Genomic DNA, 9,059 nt, shown 5'->3' with positions numbered 1-9,059 from the left:
ATGGATGGGCCCATTGGAAAACAGGAAACAGGCCAGGTGGCTACCAGAACACCACCGGTAGGGCAGTGAGACACTGGCCACACCTAGGAACCCAGAGTCCCCTGGAGCCGAGGCAGCCTTTGCCCAGAAGGTTCCATCCGGCAGCAGGTCCCTCCCCATCCCTGGGCATGGGCAGGGGGCGTCTCTCTCCTCGCCTTGCAACCAGGTGGCTTTAAAGTCTAGAATTAAATAAACCTCCCATGAACCTGGCCGGTGTCTGCGTTTTTGCTGCTCTTTTCTCTGCTGACGTGAATCGAGGGCCCTGAAAGTGGCGTGCAGGGCGCCTACATGCCAGGACGAGCCGCGAAACCCGCCTGACTGCCCTGGACTTGGGCTGTGGCTGTGAGATTGCTAAGTGGCAGGGTGTCTAGTAGTTAGAGCAGGGGGTCGGGGGAGGGCTGGGCAACAGGACTTCCTAGTTGTATCCCCGCCTTGGGGAGGGGAGTGAGGTCCGATGGTTAGAGCAGGCTGGAGTTGGGCGTAGACAGCCAGACCTGGTGGCTAATTATGGGGCACCGGCAGAGCTGTGGGGGGCAGCTGAGGGCTGGGAGAGCAGGTGGCTGCGGGTCGGGATTGAGGGGCACTGCCAGCACTGCTCTAATCCCGGATCCTTGGGCCCATTTGGGCATCCCTCCGTGGCTACTCGGTGACTGTGGAACAAGTGAGTTGATTTGTTGGGGTTTGCGGCCTGTGGCTGATTCCCAGCGAGAGCCGCCCAGCCCAGCTGGTTCTCCCCGTGGCACCTGCTGGGAGGGACCCAGGGCTGTGACTCTACGTGGCAGGAGGTGAGGTCGGGGTGCCCAAGGCCTGCGAGGGGCGTCTCTGTTGTTTTCAATCTGTCTACGTAACCCGGAGGAAAAGGAAGCCGAAGGGGAGCCGGGGGCACTGCCCAACAGGGGCGTTGGTGGACAGCTCGCCCACCCGCTCCCGGCTCGCCGGAGACTCCAGTCTCGCTGGCCACAGCGACCGTGGTCCCTGCAGTCTCCTGGCCACTGTGAACCCGCTGCTGGGCCCAGCGTAGCCTCTGTGGCTGGCAATCGGGGGGTTGTCGCTTGTTCATGTTTCCTCTTGGGCTGGAACCTAGAGACCCGGCTCAGCTTAGGTCGCGCGCGCAAATGGGCAGCCCCTGTCCACACTCGCACAGTGATGCCGGGTGTGCTGGGCTGTGACACGCTGGAGAGCTGGAAGGAGCGAGCTGGCTTGGTGGCAAGACACCGGCACCGTGGCCCACCATGGCCTGGCTGGGGCAGGAGTTACCTCACCCCTGCGTTCTCCGGAGCGCCCCAGCCTGGAGCAGTTCGGACCCTGGCCCGGGAGGTTGTGGGGAGTGCGGCTGTGCCCAGGGGAGGGACGCGGCTGTGCTGTGCCCTGGCTGATGGGGGTTTGTCTGCCAGGTACAAATGTGGGCTGGCTCCAGAGCAGTGGGAGCAGTGCCCGGCACACGGGGCTGGCTGGCGATGGGGTATCGGCACCGCAGGGCCTTGGGCAGGCTGCCTGCGGGACCCCACGTGTGCAGAGAGCAGCCCCCAGCCTGGCCTGGCGCTTCGGTGCCTCGGCGTGTCCTGGTGCCTCAGAGCCAGGACGCCTGGGTTCTCCCCCTGGGTGTGGGAGGGCCATGGGGGCTAGTGGTTGGAGCAGGGGGTCTGAGACCCAGGACTCCTGGGTTCTATTTCTCACTCTGTGCCCCCCTCCCCGTGACAGGTGCCCATGAGCAGGTGGTTTCTGTATTTAACACTTTAACACCCAGGGCTCTGCCTGTCGGCTGCCCGGCCACTTAGCAACAAACCTGCAGCCTCAGGAGCCCTTCACCCGCCGGTTTAACTGACAGTCGGATTTCAGCTGGACGGCAGCTGGGCCTGGTCAGTGAAACCCCGTCCTCACCGGGCTGAGCCAAACCCACCTTGTGTGTGTGTGTGTGTGTGTGTGTGTGTGTCCCTGCGCCCCCTGCTGGTTGGGCTGTGCCCTGCTCTCTGTGTGGGGGGTTCACAGAGGGGCTTCCAGGGCTGCTTGGGCCCCTCCCCTGCCTCCTTCCCGCCAGGCTGGGTGGACATTGGGGGTCCCAGACGCTGCTCTGGGTCTCCAAGTGGCCGGGCAGCATTTCCCGCGGAGGTGGGAGCTCGGCCCCTCCCTGCATCACAGTGACCCTGCAGGGAGCCGGTCAGTGGGGCGCGGTGCTGCATGGAGTGAGGGGGGGTGTTAGTAGGGGGCACTGTGGGGGCAGGACGGGGACTCAGTAGTGGTCGCTGGGATCCCAGGTGCCGAGGACGGTGGTGTAATGATTCCTCATGAATTTCGTTGCCCTGGAGGAGGGAAGATTTGCAGTTTGGCTGGGAGGGGAGACTGAGGCAAAGGGGGCGGGGGGTTGGCTGCATCTGAGTTTGGAGATGGCCACCTTCTCCCAGCGCACCGGGCCTCATCTCTGCTCCCTAAACAGGGGGCAGCAGGAGTCTGCAGTGAGGCTTTCTGCTAAGTGCACTTGCGACCGCTGTGCTGTGTTTCATGGCCCCCGTACTGCGAACAGCTGCCTCTGCGCCTGGAAAGCCGGCTTGGCAAACCCGGGGTTAAACGTTCCCCCTGCACTTCTAGGATGGAGCCCCAGGCCCCAAGGGCTCTGGCCTGCTCACCCTGCGAGATCGGCCCCATGGGCTGCGGCTGCAGGCTCAGCCAGGGTCCCCGACTCCCGTGATCCTGTCGTGAGTCTCATAATAATTCTTGTTTTCCTTAAAGCCCCAGTGCCTGGTGTCAGCCTCCAGTGTTAGAGAAAAGGCCGTTTCCACCCAGCAAAGGGGGGATTGTAGCTTCTGGGACTAGCCTGCTTGCTTGCACATTTATACTGTTCTTTATAAATCGAAGTGTTTGTGTTATTATAATAGGGTCATAGCTTCATGTTAAAGTATTACAGCTGTAACGCAGCGTGACCCGGTCGTGCCCAGGGCAGCCACCTGAAAATGCCAAGGTCAGGGCAGGCTGTAAACGGAGAGCAGATTCTTCCAGCACTGGTGGGTGACACTGAAGTCAGGCTTCCCAACCAGCCACAAACAGTGCTTCTGATTCCCCACACCAGTTATCAAGAAGCTAAAACAAAATACACACAGCCCCCTTTACTGCATTTCAGTGTCTGCCTCCCAATCCGCCACTAGGTCCAGTACAGAGAGAAGTTATTTAAACTCTCTGCTCTCTACCAGAAATGTTCTCCTGATCCCAAAGGGTCAGCCACAGCACCAGAGCAATGTGTGTTTGGGTTTTACCAAAATCCCAGGCTGCCAGCCAATCCTTTAGTAACTGAACTAAAGGTTTATTGTAAAAGGAAAGAAGCAAACCGTAAGAAACGTTAAAGGATTAGAGCAATCACATACATAGAAATGATGTGAAAGTCCACATGGATCAGGTTTCCAGTAGAACTGTGGAGTTCACAGGCTGGTACAGTCCCCCTGGTGCACACCCAGTGCCTGGCTGGGTCTCAGTCCTTTGTTTCACAGCGTCAGTTGCAGATGAGTTGATCCAGAGGTAGGTGAAGACTGACGACAAACTGGATGTGGACGTGCAGCTGCTTTGACGTCCCTTGGCCTTTGCCAGGCTGCTTGTGGAAGCTGACAGCAATGAGATGGAGTCCAGGGTCACACGAGTAAGTCCTGGTGACTCATCAGGTGTAGCCCCAGCTTCTCTCCCCGGCCCATCGTACCTGGGAGTTTCCTCAATGGGCATTAAGCAGTTTATTGCTGCTGCCATCCTGCCTGGGGAGTGGCCCAGGAGCACAGCCCAAGTTGAAATACAGACAGTCGAACACCTCCATCACCTCCAGTGCAAATGTGACACGCGCAAGAAACAATAGCATCATCCTTAGCGAGCCGGAGCCTCTAACGGCACCTGGCCTGGCCTAGCTCGTGGGAATTATTGTCACTGTGACACATGGATGTTCAATCACTTGATAAACGGCCCCTAATCCAGCCAGCGTCACAGCACCACACCTGCAGGCCACGTCCCGGCTGGAAGCGAAGGCCGGAGCGGACAGAGGATCGGGACCTTCCGCCCAGCTAAGTAATGGTGAGTTACAGGAGAAGACACGTGTGGTCGTAACCTTTACCCTAGATAAGTCAGGTGGCATCAAAACACGGGGGGGCTGCCTCAGTTTAGGCCCCCAGTAAACGTCCCAGGTACGCCACAGAGCCCACAGAACTGGCCAGCAATAACGCAGGTGAGCCGAGCGAGCGGCCTGGGAAGGACGTGGGTCTGTCACTGAGACGCACAAACCTGCTGGGCTGTAGAACCAGGCCGAGGTTTTCAACGGGGGGGGTACGCGTGCCCCTGGGGTACGTCAGAGTAACACGGGGTACGCGGCGGCTGTAGCTCGCCTCCCGGCTGGACGCAGGGAGTAGGCGGGAGATGGGCAGGCGCCGATCCAGGAGACCTCCAGGCACTGTCCTGTGGGGGGGCAGGGGCGTAGGGTCACGATGCGCAGTGGGGACGTGCATTATCTTCTGATCAGATCCATGGGCCAGCCCGGAACCCGCTCGGTTACTAAACAGCCAAACCCAGGACACGTCTCATGCTAATTCGAGTTTCCTTAAAGCCCCAGCGCCTGGGCTCAGCCTCCAGGCTTCGAGAAAAGGCCCTTTCCAGCCCTCCCGGCTGTGGAGGAAGCTTCCCCCTGCCACCGCCCCAGGCAACCCCCGGCAGGTTTCCCGGAATCAGCCCAGTGCTAGGAAAGGCTCCGGCTGCTTTCGGTTTCTGTCTGACTCTTCACGGTATTTAGAGCTGCCAGACCCACCCACCCTGCCACGGGAGGTGAGCCGGCAGCTGTCAGTGCTGCTGGGAGAGGGCTCAGAACCCCCCCCGCTCTAACCACTAGCCCACACGCCCCTCCCAGAGCTGGGAGAGAACCAGGCGTCTTGGCTGCCGGCTGGCGCAGAGGTTCAGGTTGAGCTGCTGCCGCCGGCCTTTCCTTTTGCTTTCCAGACTGACCGAGCCTGGTGACACAGCAGGAAAGACGCTGCCTGCCGCTGAATTCAGCCGGCTTCCGCACTGAACGACCAGCCCTGGTAAGAAACACCTCCCCACCCCCCCGCTCTCTCCTTGTGTCCCTAGCGAGCTGGCCTGGGGGAAATATCTGCCTTGCTGTGCCCTGGAAAAAGAACCCACATGTCCTGGCTCCCAGCGCCCCTGCACTAACCACTAGACACCACCCCGCTCCCAGAGCTGGGAATCTGAGCTAGAACCCAGGAGTCCTGGCTCCCAGCCCCTCTCAGAGCTGAGGGTAGGACCCGTCAGGGCATAAAGCTCTCCCGGGCTCCTTAGTGCGTTCCCCAGGCAGGTCCTGGTAGCACAAACGCTGGAGGACAGTTTAAGCAGAGGGACTGGCTGGCACTGGGCGGGGGGTGTCAGGAAATGGACACAGAACCCCCCCCACCCCCCGCGTGAAATCCCCACCCGATCGGGGCCCGATGGGGGCGGGATTATGTGGAGGTTGCTGGCTGGCCATGTGGTGTTTAACCTGCGCTCTGGGATCTCTCTGGCCCTGCCCCCCAGCCTCTGAGATCTGCCCCGTCCCCCACAACAACACAGAAGAAGCACAGGGGCTGGGCTGGCGTTCCTGCGAAACGACGAGCAGTAACACATTAGCACCGTCATCGTTAGGTTCCAGGGGCAACACGCCATTGCTGTGAAAATCACAACTCACACTGGGGCCAGGCTCGCTCCAGACACAGGCAGGAACCCAGGTGGGCTCCACTCTCGTTTGGAGGGTTCTGTACTGGCGCGGCAGGGCTGGAGTCTCACTGACGCTGGGCCTCATTTGGCCTGGAAGTGGGTGACAACATAATGCCGGGCTGCTTTGTACTTCCCGAGCTATGTGAAGGGGCCCTACGCCAATGGGAATCCAACCCTGCGCTGCCAGCTCTTCTGGCCACAAAGGAAACATTTCCAGATGTGACAGCTTCCATGCAGGGTTTTCTGCCTCAGTTTGCCAAGAGCCTGAGCCGAAAGCCCTGCGAGTGGTGAGAGCTGCCCTGTTTCTAGCAATCTGTTAACTCTGGAACCTAATGATGACCCAGTGACCTGCTTTGCTGATCATTCCAGCTGTGGATCAGCACAGGCGTAGCGGCAGAGGTTGGAGACCTTTGTTGCTGTGGGGGATGTGGGATAAAAGGCTTACTTCCCCTTTATTGTGAAGCCCCCAAGGAGCCTGGGACAGAGTTCATGCATGCTGCTTCCTCATAATAAAAGCCCCAACTTCAGCTAAAATCCCAGTGGCTGGGGAAGCCCTTCAGGGTTTGAAGAAGGGCTGCATGCGTGTGACGTGCAGCAAGCGCTTGGACCTGAACAGAAAATAAACCTGCATATCACGAACTCTGCTCAGCCCGTCGGTGACATGCGTGTGCCTCTGGGGTGGAGCGCTTTGGGCAGCAACTGTTGAAACCCACCCCGCTCTTGTGCAGGGCTCTCTGCTGCTCCCTGTATTTATAGCATGGCCTCGAGGATGCCCATGGAGGGGCCCGTGTGCCTGGTGGGGAACAGCGCTGATGGGGAGCTAGAGGTGAACCCCGAGGCGCTGGCGATCCTGCGCAGTGTTGCCCAGCCCGTGGTGGTGGTGGCCATCGTGGGGCTGTACCGCACCGGCAAGTCTTACCTCATGAACTCCTTGGCCGGGAAGAAGAGAGGTGAGAGGTTTTCCAGCTCCCCTTCCCGTCACCCCCGGGCTGGAGCCGGGAATGAGGGGGCAGGTGCGTCTGGCACCGGGTCTCCATCCTGTCTCCTCTCTGCCCCCAGGCTTCGCGCTGGGCTCCACGGTGCAGTCGCACACCAAAGGGATCTGGATGTGGTGCGTGCCCCACCCACAGCGGCCGGACCACACCCTGCTGCTGCTGGACACGGAGGGGCTGGGCGACGTGGAGAAGGTGAGCGGGGGAGGCGGGGGCTGCAGGAAGGGTCCTTGATTCCTAGACTCCAGGGCAAGACCCCGTGACCCGGGTTAACACCGGCCAGAGACCTGCCCCACAGGAATTCCCAGCACAGATCGAGACTGAGTTCAAAATGGCCTGTGACGGCGCATCCACCACCCCCCTTGGTCAGTTGTTCCCACGTTAATTCTTCTCCCTCTTACAAACTGACCCCATGTTGCCAGGCTGCATTTGTCCAGCGTCACCTGCCAGTCGCTGGATCGTCTCAGCCCTTCCTGTGCTGCAGAGAACAGCCCACAAGCAAACCTTTGCCCCCCGCAGGCACGGACAGACGGGGGTCGAGTCACCCCCGACCAGTCTCTGGGCTCTGCTGAGTACCTGAGCTCCTGGCCTCTGTGGCAGGTTTTCTAGCCCTTGGATTATCCTCGGGGCTCTTCTCTGACCCCTCCCCACATATCACCAGCCTCTGGGACCAGAACCGGGCCCAGCTCCCGGCCGTGTCACCCCAGGGCCAAACCCCGAGGGGAAATTCCCTCCCTGCCCCCACTGGAGATTCCTGTTCGTGCATCCCAGGGGGCGTTAGCCAGGGCGGCAGGGCGCGCCTGTCAGTGGGGCAGCCGCCGTCTCTCCCTGTGCTGGGCCCCGGGCCCGTGTTTCCATCCAGCCCCGCCTCAACCAGCGTCCTTGCCTCCCCAGGGCAACACCAAGAACGACACGTGGATCTTCGCGCTGGCCGTGCTGCTCAGCAGCGCCCTGGTGTACAACAGCAAAGGGACCATCGACCAGTACGCCATGGAGCAGCTGCAGTATCCTTGCCAGGGGGGCGGCCCCCCCGGGGGGCACGTGGGCTGGGACTCCCGGGTGTGGTCCCTGGGGGGCACAGGGCTACGGGGCTAGGACCTACCCCCACATTCAGTCCCATGATCTGGCCCCAGTTTGAGTCCTCAGCGCCCGGCCCAGCTTCGTGTCGGAGCTGACGGAGCACATCAAGGTGAAGGTGCAGGCAGGGGACGACTCGGAGGAGGACACGGAGTTCGTCCGCTTCTTCCCCAGCTTTGTCTGGGCCGTGCGGGATTTCACGCTGGAGCTGAAGATCGAGGGGCAGCCGGTGACGGAGGATCAGTACCTGGAGCACGCGCTGGCCCTAAAGCCAGGTGAGATGGGGACAGCTGTGCACAGGAGGGGCCAGTCTAGCCTGGTTTCCTGACTCCTCCCTGCCCACCCAGATCAGACCCATAGGCCCATGTACCCCAGCATCCCGCCCCCTGCCTCCACAGATCAGATCCAGGGGCCTGTCCAGCCCAGTCATGGCCCAGGAGCCCCATACGCCGTACAACACAGATTGAAAATCCCGTCCATGCCCCGGTGAGCCGACACCTAAGAGACATGCGGACAGACAGACAGATGGGGGGTTCAAGGGAGCATAGGGACAATATTGAGGGACATGAGCCGAACGGCCCTTCTCGGCCGCAGCAAATCTGAAAGTTCCCTGGCTGGGCCCAAAATGCAACACTGCTGTGCTCCCTGTGAGCTTCTCCGTGCTCCGCGGCCCCCGCTGCCGGACGCGCCGTCATCCGCATCTCCAGACGGCCGCACGCGCCCCTGGGGCTAGCTAGCGGCGGATGGTGGAGGTGAATATTGGCAGCCTCCCTCCATTGGGTTGTGCAGGAAACCTGCAGGTGACATTCGGCAGGTTGGGGGGTTTGTTGAACTGTTCCTTTTGGGGAGGGAATAAATACAAACATTTAAAACAGGTTTGATTTCTTTTTTGGTTCCAAAAATTCCTTTTCATTCTATTCCATGTCCAAATGTTAGACGTGTTTAAAAACGGCTGTAATGGAAACACGTTTTGTTCAACCCCAAAGTCGGTCTTTTTCCACTTTTCAGTTTGCCAAAAAAATGACATTTTCCACCTGACCTGACCTGAATTTCCCCCTGACGTGTGGAACTTGTCAAGGACCCGAAAACTCCATTCTTCGCCCAGCTCCGGCTCTAGCCTCCTGCTTCTCTTTGACTCTCCAGGAAGCAGCAAGAAGGTGATGGAATACAACCTGCCACGTCAGTGCCTCCGCAGGTTCTTCCCCACCCGCAAGTGCTTCGTTTTTGTCCAGCCGGCGTTGTGGC

At 60.1% G+C, this 9,059-nt stretch overlaps 1 protein-coding gene across 1 annotated transcript; it reads left to right on the top strand.

The window, feature by feature from the left end:
- Positions 1-5,024: 5,024 nt before the first annotated feature.
- On the top strand, positions 5,025-9,051 carry LOC137154921 (guanylate-binding protein 1-like; the record flags this gene model as incomplete). Its single annotated transcript, XM_067550771.1, has 6 exons — positions 5,025-5,078; positions 6,474-6,695; positions 6,805-6,932; positions 7,632-7,741; positions 7,896-8,089; positions 8,958-9,051. Coding segments are annotated over exons 2-6 (719 nt in total), but the record flags the coding sequence as incomplete, so codon positions are not given.
- Positions 9,052-9,059: the final 8 nt, after the last annotated feature.

The sequence above is a fragment of the Emydura macquarii genome, unplaced genomic scaffold (genome assembly GCF_026122565.2).
Source record: "Emydura macquarii macquarii isolate MOO-44397 ecotype Brisbane River unplaced genomic scaffold, CSIRO-AGI_Emac_v2 contig_1315, whole genome shotgun sequence".
NCBI classification, from domain to species: domain Eukaryota; kingdom Metazoa; phylum Chordata; order Testudines; family Chelidae; genus Emydura; species Emydura macquarii.
The sequence above is the reverse complement of the archived record's forward strand: the minus strand, read 5'-3'. Positions and strand labels throughout refer to the sequence as shown.